Source organism: Candoia aspera, chromosome 1 (genome assembly GCF_035149785.1).
Source record: "Candoia aspera isolate rCanAsp1 chromosome 1, rCanAsp1.hap2, whole genome shotgun sequence".
NCBI classification, from domain to species: domain Eukaryota; kingdom Metazoa; phylum Chordata; class Lepidosauria; order Squamata; family Boidae; genus Candoia; species Candoia aspera.
Window position 1 is genome coordinate 225,780,711 of NC_086153.1, and position 21,465 is coordinate 225,802,175.

Consider the following 21,465-nt stretch of genomic DNA (forward strand, 5'->3'; position numbering starts at 1 on the left):
TTCTTTACCTATACATTGTAGAGAAATATCTGCTGTGTTGGGCAACATGATTTTGGGAGGTATTTATCAATTATTATTTCATTGAAGAACTGCTGTTAAATTCCCTAAAACTTAGTTGGAAAACCACAGTTATATATTGATGGCTAACATACAGCTGCATTTAATGGATGACATATAAGGTTATTTAGAACCTGACAGAGAACATGCAATGGGAATAGCATCTAACAGTGGATATTTGGAACCAGCCAACATCAAAACAAACAGGACATGCAGACGTCATGTAAAGCATGTGATTTTTGGATGTTACAAGTCTGAATTCAGATTTTGAAGTTGCAGGTTTCATCCAAAGACTGCATGGGAAATTAGCCCAGAATAGAATTATAAGTATTTGTTCCAGCTCTGAATCTGATCTGGTGCATATGTCCATGGAATTAGGGACAATAGAACTGCCAGCCACTTAGCCTGTGTTACTAAATGAAAGATCCATGAGTGAACCCAAGGCCTTCCGTGTAGTACTCTTCGCTGCTTCTTCATACTGCATGCAGTTACCCCTGAAGTGTCCATCCAAGGATTGGCAGAAGTAGGTAAAACCCATTCCCAAAGTTATTCTCTAAATGTTTCTCTATTGCCAAGATACTGCAAAAATGTATTTCTGTAGTGTAAAATAATATTTTAAATCTAATTCACCTTCTTATCATTTGATTGTTGAATAATGCTAACTTCTCTGCATTGCCCATTTGAAATAATGGAACAGAACTCTAGATTCTTCTGTGAGCCTTGTAGAGTATCCATGTGTCATGAATCAGTGTTTGATTAAATATTTCTCAGTCTATATGATTTGCCTGCATTTGACTTTCTCTGTCAAAACCAGCTTTCTCCCAACAAGTCACACAGCAAATATATTGGAAAACAACTTCCATCAATGGTAATCGATCAACATAGTTTAGGATTATGAGAGATGAAGCCCAACACATTTGAAGGCTAGCAGGATGGAGAAGAAACTTTAAGCAAACTCTTGCTTACTGCATGTGGCCAGCTGGCCTTTTGTTTCTTGGTTATATTTGCCTGCTGACTTGCTTACATGGGTCCTTTGGTCTCCTCTCCTGCCAAATTACTTGGGGAGCCAATCAGAAACTTCTTCATTAAGGCCTTCTTGCTCCTCTGATCTCTCGGCCCAGATTCTTAAACCCATCCATTGCTTCTGCAGCTGGACTCCTGACTCAGGGGATGGTACTTCCTTCTCACATTGGAGCTGCAGGGACTTCAGTCACCAACAGCAGCTCACTGAAGAGGCCTTTGATGATCAAGACCATTGAGACCAAGGATGGGAAGATCATTTCAGAGGCCAGCCATTTTTCAAAGAAGTAACTGTAGCAGAAGCAGCAAAAAGTCTATGTGCCCTAAAGACTTAAAAATAAGTGATTGTTTTTATAGCCCCTAATGATAACCTACTTCATATACCTCCACATTTTCTCCCTTGCAATGCTATTTCTTTTTCAAGTGACAATGGCTCAGTTTCACCTGGCCTATAAAGTGGTACAGATCATATGTTCTATTTACTAATTCATATTAAAGCTCCTGAAAAATGCGTTGTCAGCATCAGTGTCTTGCATGAGTTTTGTCAGCCGCTCTAGGCACATCGTTGCTCATCTCCAGGCCCTGTCTTCCTTCCATAGCTTCTATAGACATTTATTCTCTGCTTGGGTTGAGGCAGGAAATTCTGATCTTTCTAGATGAAACATACACAAAGAACTGTGCCAAGTGCACAGATGCTCAGATTCAAGGGGGAGTGGAGATTTCAAGTTGAGATCATTTCTGCCACAAGGAGAGGCCCGGAGAATATGCCAGGAAGTAGCTGAAGGGAAAAAATACATAGCTATGTGTGGATGTGCAGCATTCCTTTGGGAACAGCTCAGATGTCTACTACTGTTCTAAAGCATTTCCTATACCTCTTTGCTATACTGAACTACAGCCTCTCCAAATCTTGACCCCAGATGTTCTTGGATTGTAACTCTACCGCTCCTGATTGGTAGGAGTGATACAATTTATAATCCAAAAGTATTCCAGGAGCCATGTTGAGAGAGGCTGCATCTAGCATGGCCAAGAAACCAAGCCCATGAATGGACTGTGACAATCAGAGAAACTCCGTTCCAAAGGCTCCTATTAAGCTATATGAGTTAAAGTCAACATAATTTTTGGGGATCAAGAATGCCTGACTCCCCATAAAGAAACTGGAGCAATTTTAGTAGCATCTCAAGGTTGGGTATGCCATCCTTCCTAATGTGTAAGTTAACGTGTCATTCACTTCTGGAATGGGGGCAGAATAAAACGTGTCATGTGGAGAATCACCAGGGCAAGGAGAGCAAACTCTGTTCCTCTGCATTGAGCACATTTCCATTCAGGGCATTCCATATGAGGACTTTGCAAGAATTCAAAACCAGCTTTGGAATTCTGCTATTCTGCAATATCAGCCATGTTAACAAGCTAAGGGGATTTGTTTATGGCCAGCTGTAGTGGATTTGAAGCTGCAGTAAAACTGCAGTTTTCTTTGAACTGCAACAGCTCTAGGGAGCTTGTGAATGGTTTGCTTCCCCGTTTGTGGGAACTCTTGTCTCATCAATAACTCTAGGCTGCAACCATCCTAACAGACTGGTCAAAGGGAAAGCTGATTTGACAGCTTTGTGCAGCTCCTTAACATCCTTGTTCAGATTTGGGGGTGGGGGGCGGTGGGGGAGTATATGACCAGATATATACCAAATGAAGCAAGGAAGTGGCTGGAGGGGAAAATAATTGATTTTCCTTACTGTATTGCAAGAAATTACTTCCTGCTGAAAAGAGCACTTTGCAATATTCTCTTAATATATAATAAATGTACAAGATAATATATAATTGTTACAACTTGGGAGGGAAGTCATTTAAAAAAAATTTCTAAGGGTTTCCTGGTAAAAGATAATTGTAATCAGCAGCCATCAGTCAGGCTGACCTTCCTGCCACCTCTTAGTCCAGCTGGAAGAAAAGTGTTTTAGATCTTCCTTCCAGCTCAAAGTCCAGAAATATAGAACTAAACCAGCCTTGTGTCAAGCAATGGCTGTGTAACCATGCAGTCTTGTATATAAAACCAGTGAAGCCAACTCTCTAGATATATAAATGAATTTATTGGGGAAAGGGAAATATACAAGGGAAAACAAAGGAAGGCAATAATCACATAAACCCAGAATTCCAAACAAATCAGTCCAGATTACTTATTGCCTCCTTTTGGCTTTTATCACACACTCAGTCCATCTTTGGAGGAGGCTGATCTGGGCTTCCTGCTTGGCTGATCCTAGGTAGGTAGTATTCCTATTTCTTTCTCACCATTTATCAGTTTAACTCCTGCCATGTCTGGGTGAGAGAATTAGACAGCAAAAACCTGTGCCAGAGATTTGGGAAAGCTGTTATCTGACAAAGTGGAGGATGGTGAATGAATATATAGACATTTCTCAACCTTAGCAACTTTAGGATATCTGGACTTCAACTCCCAGAATAGCCGGCTGGGTAATTCTGGGTGTTGAAGTCTAGACATCTTAAAGTTGCTAAGGTTGAGAAACACTGATATAGGCTAACATATTATAATGTGGTTTCTGATGTTCATGTCCAGGAAACATTGCTGCTTCATCTATAGATGCAACTTCCTCGGCGGATTTTTTTGTTTGCTTGCTGCTTAGTGAGCATGAACACCAGCCTTCATTTCCAAACCAAAAGTTAAGGTATTTCTGCTATACATTTCTGTTAATGTTAAGAGGTCATAGTTTCTTCCAAGAACCTGGGAATTGTTGTTTGTGTGTGTAGATGCATGGGTGTGTCAGAGAAAGAGAGAGAGACAGAGAAACAAGGGAGGTTGCCGGAATTGCACTGCACAATCCCAAACACTCTTATGGAACAATAGATCCCAGAGTTTTGTGGAGAAACAGTGGTTGTTAAAATACTTACAGCCTGTCTATGTCTACCCCCTCAATTTGTAAGAAGGTCAAAAAGGGCTAAGTGCTCAGGAGACTGACTAGTACCTTATAGTGCAGTACTCTCTATGAAAATTGGCATGAGAGTAAAAGGTGAGGGACCCTGAACCCCTCCCCACTTTGTGGAAATACAACTCCCAGCATCCCTCACGCCACTTGGGCCTGCTGGGACTTGTAATTCTGAAACAGCTGGAGGTCCATACCTTTTCCCTCCCTATTTTAAGGAGCGTCCTGAGATTGACAAAGCAGAGCAGAGCAAATGAGAGACATCTAGATTCTTCTTTGGACAGCAACTAAGATTGGGTGGCGAAGGTTGAAAGTTTGTAAGGAATCATAGAAAATGTGTTTCTACCCTGCTTACAGTGATTTAGTGGTTATTTTAGAGCCAAGGAAAGATCTTTTCCCTGGATAGTAGAAAGGTGCTGAATTGTTCTTTCCAGTCCTGGATATCTGGGATGTTAACTGTCCACTTCTGTCACTTCAAAAAGGGACTAGCCGATACGAGGATAGTTTAAGAAACAGAAGTCATAATTTGCCCTTAAAAGGCTAACTGGTCCTTTGGCAATGGAAGTGTGGCATTACACAAGCCTTTGAGGGATGCTATCCACAGGATGAGAAGAGCAAACATCAGTCTACATTTAAAATGTTCACAAACATTCAAGTGGGGATGAAAATGGAAGATAAGATAAACCTATCTTAGGGTGCTGCCTTTTTTAAACAATATACAAACTCCCAAGTTTTTTCACATACCTTCCTCTGACAAGGTATTTTTATATTTAGTTTTTTTTAAAAACAGCAACTCAAGAGCTTGCTTTATCCTCAGAGCTGAAACATGTTTAACACAGTGTTTTTATGCTGTTCAGGAGTTTTCCTGCTATGGCCTGAACTTGGACCATCTGCATTCGAAGCAGATGTTTTCCTATTGAGCTGTGTCTATCAAGAAAGTTGAGGGAGGAGGAAGAATCTATCCTAATAGTGAAGTCATAGAATTGGCATAAATGAGCATTTAAATGAAATGTGGGAAAAGAGTCAATTGACAGCCAGATGTGGCTCCCCCTCTGTTCACATGTTTAGATTGCATCCAGAACTGTCCATGTGATGGCTGGGAGGAAGAATCAGACAATGATTTTGGAGAATATAAAATTCAGTAGAATTCATACTTGCCTTTATCCTTAAGCAAAACACCCTGGTTCCTTAATAGAAAGCATGAACAAGGGAAGTAGACAATTGTTACAGTAAATAAACTAGAGGTACTTTAAATGTCTTTAAAAGATTGTTTTGAAACCAAAAAGTATATATTTACCTAGTGATTATAGCAACATTGTGCAACTAGCCATCTAGAGCCATTGGGAGTCAGGCAGCATGCAAGTTTAATAATTAAATATACAAATATTTAATTTAGTTTATATATGTACATACCATACTAGCATTTTGAAGGATGGATATTCCCAAATATAAATGTGGCCAGGAGAAAAACTGAAGATGATTTAATTCAATTCATATGTAAATGTAATTCAAATTTTAATCAATTTGTGAAGTTAATATGATTGTTTGCCACATATTTACTCATTTTCCCCCTTTCCCACAACCAGAAGTACAACTTGGTAATACTTTATTGAAAGGCTCGCTTGGCTTACTCAACACTTTCAGGAATTATGTATTTGCTTTCTTTGCATAAAACTCTTCCATACTAGATTCCAGAATAATGGATGTTGACAAATTCAGATGGAAGGTAGGTCAGATCAGGCTTGCAGCTCTGAAGGAGAAAAATGTCTGGGAAGGATGGGAAATGTCATGAATGAGATATGAAATCGCAAACAATTCCTTCTTGAAGAAAAAAACGGGAGACATCTAAAGAGACTGGTGTGGATACACAGGCCTCTCTAAAATGCTGAAAAGAAGACAGGTAAGGAAATGGAGGCAGGGAGGTGTGAAACCAAAGAAGGATGCAAAGCAACCATCAGAAATGGTAGAAATTTTCTCTAGCAAGATGTCACTTCCTTTGTAGAAATTGGAATAATATTGATGGAATGTTTTTTGTATGGCCGCATTGTCCATTAATACAGGATCTCCCTCTTGTAATTTCAGTATCATTTTCTTTTTCTTTTCGTATTTTATACACTAGCAAAACTTTTTTGCTTAATATAATTCATTTCTCTTACTGTTAACATAGATAATTGTCATTGTAAAAAAGCTTAATTTGTTGGGAAACACGTATCTTCTCTGGAAATTTATTTAATTCTTCTTCTTTTCTCTTTATTTCATCCAAAATAGATCTGTCAGCTTAACATTTATTACTAGGCAAGGTCCTCAAGCAGGTTATTAAACAGCTTTTTTCTGAGTACTTGGAAAGGAAGTCAAGCCAGACCAACCTTTTATGACGAAGTTACTAGCTTGAAAGATCTGGGGAATGCGATAGAGATAGTAGAGTTTGAACACAAAAAGCATTTGACAAAGTTTCCCATGATATCCTTTAGACGGATTCATAATTGGCTGAATGGGCACACTCAGAGAGTGCTTGCAATGTCTCCCCATCAGATTGGAGAGTAATAGTCTGTGAGGTGTGTGAAGTGCCATGGCCCTGTTGCAGTTTGACATTTTATTAATGATCTGAATGAAATGGTTAAGGAGATGTTTATCAAATTTACAGATGGTACAAAACTAGGAGTGTCTGGAACTTTAGAAGAGAAAGAGAAGATTCAAAAAGATCTAGACAAGCTTGAATAAGGGACAGAATGGAATTTAACAAAGAAATGTAAAGTCCTGCATCTGCAGAGAAAAAATGAAAAGCATATCGAAGGGAGGGAGGGAGGGAGGGAGGGAGGGAGACCTGGCTTGGCAGTCATGCATATGAAAAAGATCTATGTTTCTAGTAGATCTTTTTAGTAGGTGTTCTAGTAGATTACAGATTAAACATGTTCCAACAGTATCATACAGATGCTAAATGCTATTTGCAATGTTTTAACAGGAGCATAGAGTCCAGATCATTGGAAATAAATATCATACTGTACTCTGCCTTGATCAGGCCATATTTGGAATAGTGTGTCCAGTTCACCAATACCTAAAAAGGACCTGGAATGAGTTCAGAGGAAGGCTACCAAGATGGTGAGGGGTCTGGAAACCAAATCCTTTGAGAAACAGTTAAAACATTTGGATATTTTTAGCCTGCAAAAGAGAAGACTGTGGGAAGATATGATAGCAGTCTTCAGATATTTAAAATGTTATAACGTAAAAGATGGATTTCTTCACTGGAAGCCTTCAGACAGAGGACAGAGAGCCATCTGTTCCTTTAGCCGTTCTGCATCAGGCAAGGAGTTGGACTAGACACCTCAGAGATCCCTTCCAACTCTTTGATTTTATTTTTTGCTGACCTTGAGTGTCACCTACTTTTATGCAGTCTGGATCTGGCAGCCCCCTCCTTGGGGTTATGTGAGTCAGTTAAACCATGTTTGGGTTTTCTACAACATACTAAAAACTTCATTGGCACACTTAAGCAGGTTGTGGTAGCAGGGCCATTGTGTACTCCATGGGTAGAGGATGTAATTTTTAAAAAATCTAAAATTAGATCGCATGCATGCTTCCTTGCTTGATCATAGTCAGATGGTGTGCTTGGTAAATGAAGGTGGTGCAGTAGTTGGTTGTATAAAAAGCTACAAATCTGTAATGTCTTCTTCATCTCTCTTCTGAGCTAATGTTTTGCCATGCTTATGTTCTTGTGAGGCTTTATCATACACTGAAATTGCCTAAAGAAATTATGTTGGCAAAAAGCCCAAGAGAGGCAACCTTAGAAGTTAATTTTCTCCCTTTCAGAAGTGGGGATTGATATATGTGGAACTATGTGGAAAAGTTACAGTGGCAGACCAAAAACACAGTTCAGTGACAGAGAGAGTAGAAAACAGCTTTCAGGAAATGCAGCATAATAGCATTCAGGCAATGCTGAAGGTCCACACAGGGTGGCTTCACACTTAATCCTAAACCTGGATTAGGAAAACACATTTTTGGTGTTGTCATATTATGCTATGCCCGAACAAACTGTACTGTGGCTTAATGTTCACACAACATGCTAAAGCAATGGCTGTATTCCCACATCATGATGAAACACCAACCACCTAACCCCATTTTAGCTTTGCGTACCATATTATATAAACCCAGCTGTGTAATAAGATGGTGGAAGCAATCTAGTTTAAATAACACATTTGTCTTTTATGGAACTCTTGCCTGTTTTGCAAATGGGAGCAAACACTGCTCAAGATAGGGCAGAAGGTTACTCCCATGCCTTTACATCGACTCATTTGATCCTACTGAGGAGGTTTTGAATTTAAAAACCCAGGCCTCTTTGGCTGACTTTCCCCCTCTGATAGAACCCAGACATCTTGGCTGAAGGCCCTTCAGTCTTAACCCTCTGAGGCACCATTCCCTTCCCAAAGCAGTAATGATTGCTCAGGAGCTCTGAAATTGGTGCTATTCATATTAACCAGTTAGACCTTTGAAAACTGAATTGTTTTCCTCCTCAGCTAGAGTAGAGTTTGTAAAACTGGCAGACTTGGTTTCCTGCACATACATAAGCTGAGTTGTCTTCTTAAAAGTCATCGAGCACAATTTGGCAGTTCTCTGCTTGTGGAAGATCTGGGGAAGGGAGGAGTGACTAAATTCTGGTCCCTACTTGCACTTAACCATAACCCAGTCATGCTTGGACAACAGTGTTTTTCTTCCTTGTCCCCATGATATTGCCCCATCTCATGAGTGAGACTGCCTTCTATCATCATTAGCTGTACTGGTTTAAAAGTAGCATTTGTGGCAGAATGCTGGAAAGCGTTTGGTCCGAGAGATCAGAAAAATCACTCACACCAGGCATTTCTATAAAAATAAATGTATTTACAGAAAGCACAAAAACATATTTTACAAGCTGTGCATTCACACATGCGCTCAGAGAGCACCAGGAAGAGAGGCTGTGTAGAAAAAAGGAAACAAACTAAAACAAGTCCAGGCAAGGTTCCTCCCTCAGGCAATGCAGCTTTTAAAACCCAAACTGAGGACAATTAAGTTTGACCTCTTTACCCTGCTGATACTTAAGGAAGTACTCAATTACCATGGTGACATTAATTTCTGTAGCAGAAAACAATATACCAACAGCATTTACCTGCAAGGACAGTCTCAAAGTGTGTAAAATCTGTTATCCTTTATTATCCATTATCTTGGAGGCAAACTCAGATGACCAACAGCGAATGTGACCAGAGGGGTGTTGGGAGGTCAGCCTCCACCTCTGCCATTTTTTTCCCAAGACTTTGATCTCTCCGTTAGCCTTGGTTTCCCAAGTTCTTCTTATATCCATCATTTCCCCAACCAGGTTTTGACACCAACTTTTCTGCGGGCTTCCTGTCCTAACAGTCAGGAACCATGCTGAGACGAGGAATAAGTCTCTAGTGTTTTATTACTGCTACATTAAACAGAAAATCCTAACAAACTGAAGAAGCATGAGAAAACCCAGACAGATAAACCCCAAAAGTCAAGGCGGGTCTGTTCTGTGTCTCTCTGAATGACTGCTCAACTCCTCAGTACTACGCATGCGTTTTCCCCCCTGGATAGGGGCCCCCTCCTGCTCACCATCAGTGCTCATGACACTTCCAGCATGAAAGATGAGGGCAAAGTAGATCTCCATTATATAATTCGGGGGAAGAGGAAGCAGGACTAAGATGTCAGGTCACTGTGTTTTCCTCCCCTCCCTCAGTTTTCCCATTTTTCCCCAGAATAGGACATATGGTCATCCTATAAAGATAAAACAGAAATAATGTTCTTTTCCTTTAAAGACCTAGATCAGAAACAGCAAACCTTGTCCCACACATAACAATCTGACTCTAAGGTTATTGGGCTGTCTATTGAGTTTTCTGAAATACTGACATTACCAAAAGATAGGAGGATACAGAATCACTGCAGGAATAACAGGATCATTTAAGCCTACATACTTTTGAGCACACAGGAAAATTAAATCATCAATAGCATTGGAAAAGTTGGTTTAATCTTCAAATTGTGGAGAAAAGTGGACCTTGATGTATAGGAGGGATTCAAAAGAATTACATACGTGAGAGAACGGCAGACTTATCACTATGATTTTTTATATATATAACCTATTCCTTGAGCAACTGAGAGCTGAGAATATAACTGAGAATATAAGAGGCAAATGCAAGGCTTAAAAAAGCATTTGATCAATTACTAGCCAACATCCCCAATCAACTCCCATTAAGGCTCAGGATCCCTGGCCAGTAGCCAGGTAGGCTGAGAGATTATGGGAGTTAGAGCCCTACACTATCTGCAGAGTTTGTAAACTGCATGCGGTGCATTTCTATAAATGGTAGCACTGTTCCTTAGACCACTGTGGGAATCACTCACTTTAGCCTCGTAGCCACATCCTGTTGCATTTTGTTTTCCATTGCAGTCAACTAAGAAACCGTGAATGCATTTAGATGAATTACCAATTAAAAGATACTGCCTGTTTCACGCAACTTTCAGACTAGGCTAAACTGGGGTTGGGTAATTTATGGCTCAGTGTGTTGTGGGAACCCATCCATTTTCACAGTCTGCCCTGGGAATCAGATCATCATATGGATATTGCATCCCATTTTCTCCACCTTCAGTTAAGGAGGAATATCCTTTTTTATAGAAAGTATGAACACACACAGATATAAAAGAAATTGAAAAAAACCCAGGCATATTACAAAAGGGAAATGGCTTCTATCTGAACCACAAACTCCTCAAAACTCTGTGAATGAGGCAGGATGATTATATCCTAAAAGCCTCATCTCTGGAATAACCACAATATTTATCTGCATTGCCAAATCACCTGTATGGTGTGTGGGTGGCATGTCATTCCAGATGTGGAGCTAGTTGGCATAGTGGTAAGGCATCAGGCTAGAAACCAGGAGACCGGGAGTTCTAGTCCCGCCTTGGGCACCAAGCCATCTGGGTGACCTTGGCCCAGTCCTGCTCTCTCAGTCCTAGGAAGCAGGCAAGGGCAAGCCACTTCTGAAATCTTGCCAAGAAAACTGCAGGGACACTGACTTGAAGGCAGAAAAAAAGAAAAGATGTGGATAGATACGATTCTCAGCAGTTTTAAAGGGGTCTTGAGAATTATGTTGTAGTTGAACTACACTAAATGACCAGAGATTCTCCAACCTCCCTCTGCATTCAGGAGGAAGAGGGAATGGGGGAGGGGGGGTTAAAAGCTGCAGAAAGAGAGAGGAAGGATTGCTTTGGCTGGGCCCACATCTAACTTGTAGAAATGAGTGTCACCTTCTCTGATCATTTATTTGAGAATGAAATAACAACCTGTCCATAAAGCAAGCATGTCAATAGACTGGAGTGTAATAAAATAATTTTTAAAAGAGCATCAACAAGCCCAAAATGATAAAATCTCAGTAAAAGCAGAAGAGGAAGAGATCTGATATCGGCTTCTGAGTTGACCCCTAAACTTGGATTAAGTTCTGCTTAAGTGTCTTCCTTTGTGAAAACAAAAGCATTCTAGAGGAATCTTTTACAAAATCTCCACATACATACTTAGGTAAAGGTAAAGGTTTCCCTTGACATTAAGTCCAGTCGTGTCCGACTCTAGGGGGCGGTGCTCATCTCCATTTCAAAGCCAAAGAGCCGGCGTTTGTCAGTAGACACTTCCGTGGTCATGTGGCCGGCATGACTACACGGAACGCCGTTACCTGCCCGCCGAAGCGGTACCTATTAATCTACTCACATTTGCATGTTTTCGAACTGCTAGGTTGGCAGGAGCTGAGACTAGCAACGGGAGCTCACCCCGTCACGCAGATTCAAACCGCCGACCTTCCAATCGGCAAGCTCAGCAGCTCAGTGGTTTAACCCGCAGCACCACCACGTCCCTTTGTACATACATACTTACCGGATACATAATATCTATCTTAGAATCATAAGTACATACATACTTAATATCATAATACTTAATTAATACATAATTAATACATAATACTTAATATTATACATACTTAATATCATAAGTACATACATACTTACCGGATACATAATATCTATCTTAGAATCAACACAAATGGCACAGATGGCAGACCTTTGAGTTCTCCAGAAAGCTTTATTAGGCAAGTTAGCTTTTTAAAAAAGGGAGTGGGGGGGGAGAAAAGTTGCAACATTAGGCAGCTATTTCAAACATCTGCAGTCTAAAATGAATCTTAAGATGGCAAGTGCAGGCTAAATGCATTGGTAGTGTTCTCCTAGTTAAATTACATCTTAACTTTCAAGAACAAAGATTAATGGCTGTTTCTCTCCCATCTTTCATACTGAAAACACAAAGGTTATTCACCCCCAATCAGTCTTTTGTCAAGGGCAAAGTACCCAAAGTCTTGGAGTGGTAGAGAATACAAGTAAAGGAACATCCCAGTCTTCATCTCAGCAAAGCTAGAGATTTATTTTAACAGGTCCATTAGATTAAAATGATGATTAAGACAAATAGTATAATGTTACTAGTTTGTTATCCAGCAGGCAGGTGTCGATGCCATCCCATGCTAAAATGAAGGTTCTTCCATCTCTTAGCTGCAATAATGCACCTTCTAACATAACTGACAGCCACCAGGAGGCAGCTGAGCATCCTAAGGAAGCCATGTTCAACAAGGCTGGGCCTGGCAGATTACAAGGGGATGGGCCAGAAAGAGAAACAGATGCATTGTCTTTTGACAGCAGTCGAGTCTCTTCCTGTTCCTCAGTAGGGATTTTTTTGACTGCCTGCTTCTTTCTCTCTGGGTTGGATAAGGAGGTGGTATTATTAGAGCTGAAGGAAGACCAGCTCTTGGCAGAGGAAGAAGTACACCCAACAGAGCCTGCCAATTCCTCCTCCTTACATTTTGGATGCAATGGGCGGTGATGTCCACAGGATTCCTGTTGTGCCGGGAGGAGGCTGATCACTTGCAAGAGGTTAGTTAATGCCTTTTCTGAATACAGTACTGGGTCTTTAACTATGACTGGGATTAAGTGCACACTTAAGCCTCAAGCAGCCTTTTTGAACATTGTTGGATGACCGTTCCCATCATGTGTGCATCATATTATCCCATTGTACATGCTGCCTTAGGATAATGTAAGTTATAAACCAAAAACAGTGGGGTCACAAGCTTAGGAAAACACTTCTAAAACAAAGAGTTCACTTTATGGCTTAACACAATGGAGTGGAGTTGAACTGGGATTCTTCTAAGGGATAATAATTAATCCGCTTTATGTATTAATTACAGAAAGGAAGTATTTCCCCCAGATAATTTCACCTGCCTCAGTCCTGGATTTTTCATACTTTTACAATGCGATCCTAGGCACAATTATTCAGCAGTAAGCCCTACTAACTACAGAATGGTTTACTCCAAAGTAAACAAATACACAATTGTTCTCTCAAAGTGCTTCCTTTTATCACAATGCAACCTAAGCTACAATTATTTGAATGCTGTAAATCCTACTGACAAAGATCCATAGGATTTATGTCTGAAAATAGAGAAAATATGGGTGATGGGAATGTCCATGTGCAATATTCCATTATTACTTTTAAATCTGTGAGACAATACTTCTGTCCAAGAAGCACTGTTTGCCTTTTCTGCATCACCCTTCAGAGTTTGACTACCAGCGCCTATAAAACTAAATATTTTGGGGATGTAAATGTGAATTGGGGTCATTTCCGACCAGAAAAAAATAATAAAACATCTCCTTAGAAATTTGGAAAGCAGTTTCAACAGTGCAGAATATTTAACAAATCCTTTACCCAGACTCTCAAAGGACAAGTGGGATTTTCCACTTTTCTCTCCTTTCCAATGTTCAGAGCATTTCCATCAAGGAGGTCCCAAGTTGTTTTCTGCCTCTTGAGAAAGACTAGAGCAGTGTTTCTCAACCTTGGCCACTTGAAGATGTGTGGACTTCAACTCCCAGAAGTCTCCAGCCAGTCATGCTGGGGAATTCTGGGAGTTGAAGTCCACACATCTTCAAGTGGCCAAGGCTGAGAAACACTGGACTAGAGGATGTCACATTGAGGACTTCTGCCGCTGACAATTCTGTCACCATAATGGCTTAATTGACTCCTGTTATACCTAGCCAGATGGTAAGATTCTCCTAAGTGCCTGTTGCTGCTTCTTTATGAGCTTGTTAAAATAACACTCCTGCTCCTTTTCTGGGCTCCTGCTTGCAGTGACTGCAACCACAGGTAATGCCATGGAAGTCTCCTCCCCACCCCAACTTCCTGACACCTTTCCTAGCAACTGACCTGTTACTGCATTGCTAAGAAGAGGGAAGGTTTTACCACCAAGGATCAGAAGTGCAGAGTCTCTGACCCTGCCTTGCTGTCTCCTCAGTGTCTACATTCAAGAGCACTCTCTCATTAGATGGCTCTCAGGGAAGAATTCCAGCTATAGACAGAACAGCTGCTTCTAATGTTTTCCGAGTAAGTTAAAAATAAGCTTCCTGGTTTCAAAAGAAAGTGGGAAAGGATGAATTGGGCGAAAGGGCTATTTATGGAAAGAAGCACACGGGATGATTAAGAAAAATGTGAGCAAAGGAGATCTACACGCTGCTGCTCACTAGTATGTTGTGGGTTTGTTTTTTGCATTGGCCACACTTACTTTTCTTTGCCCATAGGCTACAGATGTCACATTCCAAAAGACTACATGGACCTTTGGTCCATAGCAAGGTGCACGTCCATGCCCTAATACAAAGAATAACAATTTAAACGCTAAGGGTTCAGCAATCTGTCTGGAAGCTCTCCATGACTTTCCTAAGTAGATGTGTGCCTCAGATGCAAGTATCACTTGGCCGTAGCTGGACATGTGAAAGGATATTTAAGAAACCACAGAGTTCACAGGAAGAGCAAAGGGAAATATTTTAACTTGCTCATTTCCGTAAGCGGAAAAGCCTCTTGCATATAAAAGTTGTTCTGATCTCTTTTATAGCATGGTTGGATTTCAAGGCCAGGCAGAATCAAATCCGCAATTTCGGCAGCCTCGATTAAACATCCTGCTTTGCTTCAATGTTAAAAACAATTCTTTCAACTGTATAAAACCAGGGATTGGACAGTGGGTGCGTTTGAAATTCCAGGAATGGTTACCATGGAGGCAGGGCTTGCTTGTTCACAAGAAAGTTGCCAAGGTGGTCCATCAGAGACCATCCATTTACCAGAAATGGACAAGGATGTTGAAGCTCCCATTTTTATTTTCTAAGGAAACCTGTGCAGAACCTGCGTGGTGCCCTAAAATGTTATTTGAAATAAAGGTGATAACTTGAGACTAGCGCTTTGTTTTACAACATGTCACTGTCCAATTTATAGTGAAAAGCATCTAGAAAAATAAAAATCAGATGGGAACCTGTCAGACACAAGAGAGGTGTCCTTGGCACCAGATTGCTTAGCACTTACAAAAAAGCATTTATTTTTAAATCACCATCCCTGCATTTCATTGTGCTTTCTTAGCTGAGGAAGATATAGAACAGTTGAATACTTCCAAATCCATCCTTTTAAAAGAAGCATGTTTGGAACAAATGTTATAGTTTCTCGGGCAGTAAATATACATGTTTGGTTGTCAGAACATTAGTGGGATTGTTTTTGAGCAGGTATACACAGGACTGCATTGTAAGAGACTTGTACAGCTTTTGATACATATTGATTTCTGAAATGTGGAGTTGCAATTATTCACTTCTCTGTTATGGTGAAAATATACCCTTAACGTTTATACAGTACACTTTGTAAGATTAGTTTTACACAGTTTACCTAGTATTTTGCACCAATTAGTACATTATTAGGGTATTCACATTACTGACAGCAGCTATTTTATTTTTATAGATTTTATATAACTGTGTAATTCATCATAACATGTATTACAATTAATAGCTAAGAAATACCACTTCAGTGAAATCTTTTTATAGCTACAGCCATCATTATTTGAAAAAGACAGAAAAATACTAAGCCAGATTTCTTCTGGTTTTATTAAACAGTAATTCATACTATTTTCTTATTCCCTTGAGGAAGTTATTTCAGAAGCCCAGAAGATGGTGGATTCTTCAGCAGACACACAAATGGACAACGAATCAGAGTCGCTCATTATATCCTTATTCTCCTGGCCCCTATCAGCTTTCATCATTCTGGCCAACATTTTCATTATAATTGGGATCCTCTTCAACCGCAAGCTCCGTGGTACCATCAACTGGTTCTTCCTGAGCCTGCTCATTGCTGACCTCTTGGCTGGGGGAGCCCTTCCCTATATTCCCAAGATGGCATTTCAGAAGAATCTGGACTACTGTTGCTTCTTCCGTTATGTGACGACCAATTTCCTTTTCCTCTCTTTTTTAGCCAATCTCCTGGTAGTGCACTATGCCAAATATACATACATCATCCAACCACTGCACTACCCCCAGTCCTGGGTTCATCGCTGGGCTGGTCTTTACATATGCCTAGCATGGGTGGCTCCCTTGACTTTTGCCTCCCTGCCATTGGCTTGGTACCAACGGAATCCCAGTGTGAACTGCTCGGCTAAACTTGTCTTCTCCCAGCCTTACCTCTATGTAGAAATCTATGCGATCATCATCCCAATCATCTTTGCAATAGCTGTAATGGGTATCCGAATGCTCTGCATAGCCCGAAAGCAGCTTAAAAGCATTAAAAAACTGCTTAATTCAGTAAATCAAAGCCAGACTCCATCGGAATTGGAGCAACAACTGGAACTGAGGCATGCAAAGAGTATTGCCAGCATATCTCTCATCTTCCTGGTTTGCTGGGTACCATATATTGTTTGCTTGAATATCTCACTGTTTTTACAAATAAAGGGTAATATCACCCTTGCTATTGTCAACTGCATAGGCACTGCCAGTGCTGCTGTAATACCCATCATCCTCAGCCTTGGCAACCGTCAATACACCCAATTTTGGAGTGACATAACCACGAAAGCCTGTCAGGCCTGCTGCCGAAGACAGGGGTGCAAACAAAAGCAAGCCAACCAGCTGCACGGCATTCCTCGTAGCACAGCGGAGCATACAAATCCAAACTGATACTTTCCGGTGGGGAGTCATCAAATCCTCACCCACCCATTCAGCAGCACCAATGCTTCAATCTTCTCCCTTCAGCTTGGAATGAAATTGGAATGTTTGCTTCCAGTCATGGTTCCCCACACCCCAGCTCAGAATTCTGCTGTTTGTTGGGGATCTAATATGCCAAGCCATTCAAAAGTTCTGCTAAATCTAAACTGGGTGAAGAAAGAAAAAGGATGTTCCCTTTTCTCTTCCCTGGCAGTGCTGGAACTGAGAACACAAAGAAGGCTGGAACGCCTTGAAAACACATGTTTACTCTGATTTGCAGAGAGCCAGTTTGGCCTAGTGGTTAAGGTGCTGGGCTAGGAACCAGGAGTCTGTGAGTTCTAGTCCTGCCTTAGGCACAAAAACCGGCTGGGTGACCTTGGGCCAGTCCCTCTCTCTCAGCCCCGCTCGGTGCAATGTAGACTAGCCTCCTTGTGGTGCACCCCGGGCAACATGACTTGTCACGGCTAAATAGTCTATACATCTGGCTGCTGGACCTCATAAGGATTTCCCAGCAAGAATAGCAGCATGAACACCGAACCGCTATGCCATACGATAAAAAAAATATTTTTTATTTGCTACCACTTAATGGAGTTGAAAAAGAACGAACACTGTTCTGAATAGATCCTCCCACACAGCTCTACTTCTGTTTCACCCCCATCCTTCTTAATTCCTGCCTTCTAGGCCTACTGCTTACATTGACCCCACCCCCCACCCCTCTTTGCCTTTCTCCCCACATGGAAGGAAGTCCCTGGTTCTCCACTGTAAGAATTTCAGACCAGAAGACAGCAACTGAACTTCGGCAGCCTTAGCTACAACTGTTCTGCAATCCTTGTCCCTTTAATTCCTTGCATTGCACTTGAAGGATAGTGAGGTGGCAAGCCATTGGGGCATTTGTATGTGCACTAGACTGAGTTCACAATAAACCATAGCTTCTTTAATATGGTTCACTGAATATGCCAAAATGGGCTCAACTTGCATGAGCAGACTAAGTCAAAACCAAATATTGACCACATTCTAAAATCAAATCTGTACAATGTAAGAACCATTGTCTCTGTTGTGGAGATTTAGACTCATGCAGCATGAAGGTGTGCAAAGTAAATAAATAATCTTCCATTTCCCATAGACCTTGATCTTGGCTGGTCCCTCACAACAACCCTGTGAGATACGGTCCAAGTATTCTCATTTTTACAGATGAGGGAAGCTAAGTTGAGGCATGCCCCCATCTTCTTGGCGTTCTCAACATTATCAACAGCAACTCATGGCTGCCACTATACTAGAGATGCAATGAATTGTTTCTGTCTAGTTGATACTGGAGACTGTAAGGGCTGAAACAGGTGAGGGAGGAACTAGTGCTGCTTTGGCGAGTCAGAACTCTTGGACCAACTCCAGGCAGGCATCTCCCAACCTCAAGGGTGGGAAAGGAATGGACAGATGTTCACGGACTGAAAAGGGTAGGATAAAAAGCCTAAGAACGTACACCTTAAAGCTGACAGATGTTGGACTAGTTGTGTGTGTTCTGCAATAGTTAGCTCTTCTGTGCAAATACCAGTTCTTGTTTGCAATAAAACAACTTTTCTAAGCTATACTGAGTCAATGAAGCTTCTGCTAGCTACTGAATGGACGGTTAAGTTCCCAGAGAGACCAGGGTTATAGCTGCATTTGGTGTGAAGCCCAAAAAAGGCTGCCGAGAGGGGCAAGCAATCACTGTTAAGGGTTGATGATTTGGTAACAAATTTCACCAGGTTGACCCTGGGCTGTTCTTTAGCTTGAAGGTTTACTTATGCACCCCATCTAATCTTTTCCTTTGTGCAGAGGACAAGCAGATGCTTGTGAGACGGTCATAAGCAGGCCAAGAAGGCTGTTTTGCCATGTATGCTTCTTAATACCTAGGACTGAGGGACAATGCCTTCATTAGGGAGGTAATTGTTAATATGTTTTCTACTACAGATTAAGGTTACTACAGTAACTAATCATTCTGGCCGGTGAAGAGGTTGAATTTAATTGTCCCCTTTTCAGTTAATTGTTGCAGGGGGGGGGGGGGAGAAGGACTTGCCTGGACTTTAGTTTCAGTTTCCCTTCTGTGTAGGCATGTAGAGAGTTAAGCAGCTCTCACTGAGAGCCTGTAAGAATGCAGAAGCTTTTAAATGTTTGCTTTCTGTAAATAAAATTATTTTTATAGAAATGCCTGGTGTGTGACTTTTCTGATCTCTCCTGGGCCAAAGGCTTTCCTAGCAATCTGCCAACAGTAATGTAGTTCTCATGGCATAAATTGATCTAATTGCCTTTTAAAACAATTGAAGTTGGCAGCCATTACTGCCTCTTCAAACTTGCAGATTAGGAATTCCTACTTCCTATCTTTAGTGATAAAAGATCAAACCAATTACCTACTTCCTTCATCCTTGTATAGGGCAGCTTGGGGTTAGCAAACTGAAATAGCAAGAACTCAGATGATACCACTTTGATGGCTGAAAGCGAAGAGGAACTGAGGAGCCTTATGATGAAGGTGAAAGAATAAAGTGCAAAAGCTGGCTTGCAGCTAAACCTCAAAAAAACCAAGATTATGGCAACCAGCTTGATTGATAACTGGCAAATAGAGGGAGAAAATGTAGAAGCAGTGAAAGACTTTGTATTTCTAGGTGCAAAGATGACTGCAGATGCTGACTGCAGTCAGGAAATCAGAAGACACTTAATCCTTGGGAGAAGAGCAATGACCAATCTCGATAAAATAGTTAAGAGCAGAGACATCACACTGACAACAAAGGCCCGCATAGTTAAAGCAATGGTGTTCCCCGTAGTGACATATGGCTGCGAGAGCTGGACCATAAGGAAGGCTGAGCGAAGGAAGATCGATGCTTTGGAACTGTGGTGTTGGAGGAAAATTCTGAGAGTGCCTTGGACTGCAAGAAGATCAAACCAGTCCATCCTCCAGGAAATAAAGCCAGACTGCTCACTTGAGGGAATATTAAAGGCAAAACTGAAGTACTTTGGCCACATAATGAGAAGACAGGACACCCTGGAGAAGATGATGATGCTAGAGAGAGTGGAAGGCAAAAGGAAGAGGGGCCGACCAAGGGCAAGGTGGATGGATGATATTCTAGAGGTAACGGACTCGTCCCTGGGGGAGCTTGGGGTGTTGACGACCGACAGGAAGCTCTGGCGGGGGCTGGTCCATGAAGTCACGAAGAGTCGGAAGCAACTAAATGAATAAACAACAACAACAGGCCTGGCTGCTGGGCCTCCAATCATGTCCAATAAGACTAACCGTTTCTCACCTTTTTGGAAAAGGCAATAGAGTTTGAGGCAGAGAGCAGAGGGAGGCTTTTGTGTGCTTCTCCCCTTACAACTTTTTGCAATTGTGCGTTCTGCAACTCTGTACCGTCTTTAGGTTCTGCCGTATTAATCCCAACCTTGTTCATAGGCATAATTAATTTGGAAAGACTTAAGCTGTTTTGGTGTCTACTCAGACATGTTCTATATTCCAAAGGGGAGAGAAAGGGGTACCTTCTAGCATCATGCCTTCAAACCATATAGTCAAGGTGTTATTCCCCACCACTTATCAGTTTAATTTAAAACCAACTTAGCAGAAGACATCAGGGGAGACCTACGTATTCACACGTGTTGCTTAAAAGATGTGCACCAATGTAGCCGCCTCCTTGAAACCCCTTGGGTAGCTACATTAGCTACCTCATGTTCCAACATGCGATCAAACTGTCGGCTTCTTCATTAAACTTGGGAGGGATAGAATCCAAGATGGATGCATCACACACTACCTCTGCACTGTAGATGAAGGATTAGCAACGTGTAGCCCCTCCAGAAGCTGTTGGATTTCTGCTTTCATCAGCCGTATCTGCCATAGAAATGGCAAAGAATTATGGGGAGCTGCCACTGAAAACTTCTCAAGGGCACAATGTTGTCTACCCTTTCCATATATCTGAAGACACAGTGCATATATGGAGCAGTGATATTTGTCAAGAATACTGAACCTGATCCACAAAGCAAAAGGATGTCAAAAGATCAGGACTTCTCATAGGACAGTCTCATTAGAGTCTTTATAAGGTCAAGTTATGTAAAGAACTGTGGTCAATCCACTGAGCAGTATTTGGAAAACTGCATTCTGTTGGTTTCACAACAGTTTAGGTGGCCAGACTGAGAAAAGATAAGAGGAAGTGACTATTTGCTTCAACCCAAGAATGAACTCTTATGAGAAATTCCAGCTAATGAGAAATTCTGGTTCACACCAGCACATTGTGGCATCAGTTGGTACACTGTCTTGGGATATTTTCCAATCATTGATGAAGTTTGAAAATAGGAGGTGAAGTCTAAAAGCAGAATCCAAAGGATGTTTACGACAGATGAGACCAAAGATCTTCTTAAACACAACCTACTACAGATTGCAGGGCAAGCCAGAATC

At 41.3% G+C, this 21,465-nt stretch overlaps 2 protein-coding genes across 4 annotated transcripts in view; both read left to right on the top strand.

The window, feature by feature from the left end:
* LOC134487209 (keratin, type II cytoskeletal 8-like) overlaps positions 1–21,465 on the top strand; it is a 95,968-nt gene that overhangs the window by 12,018 nt on the left and 62,485 nt on the right. Inside the window, exon 9 of one of the 2 annotated variants that reach the window (XM_063288868.1) lies at positions 1,208–1,391. In XM_063288868.1, the coding sequence (XP_063144938.1) occupies positions 1,208–1,368 (161 nt within the window). In that variant the 3' untranslated portion in view covers positions 1,369–1,391. Of the gene's footprint in view, positions 1–1,207; positions 3,139–21,465 lie in introns of those variants that run through there. The other variant, XM_063288867.1, reaches the window with a different exon arrangement.
* GPBAR1 (G protein-coupled bile acid receptor 1) lies at positions 14,100–17,709 on the top strand. Of its 2 annotated transcripts, none has more exons than XM_063288861.1 (2): positions 14,100–14,436; positions 16,008–17,709. In XM_063288861.1, the coding sequence occupies exon 2, from the start codon at positions 16,032–16,034 to the stop codon at positions 17,025–17,027; it is 996 nt and encodes a 331-aa protein (XP_063144931.1). In that variant the 5' UTR covers positions 14,100–14,436; positions 16,008–16,031; the 3' UTR covers positions 17,028–17,709. The 2 variants fall into 2 exon arrangements, with proteins under 2 accessions (XP_063144931.1, XP_063144932.1); XM_063288862.1 differs by having other exon boundaries at positions 14,101–14,436; positions 16,012–17,709.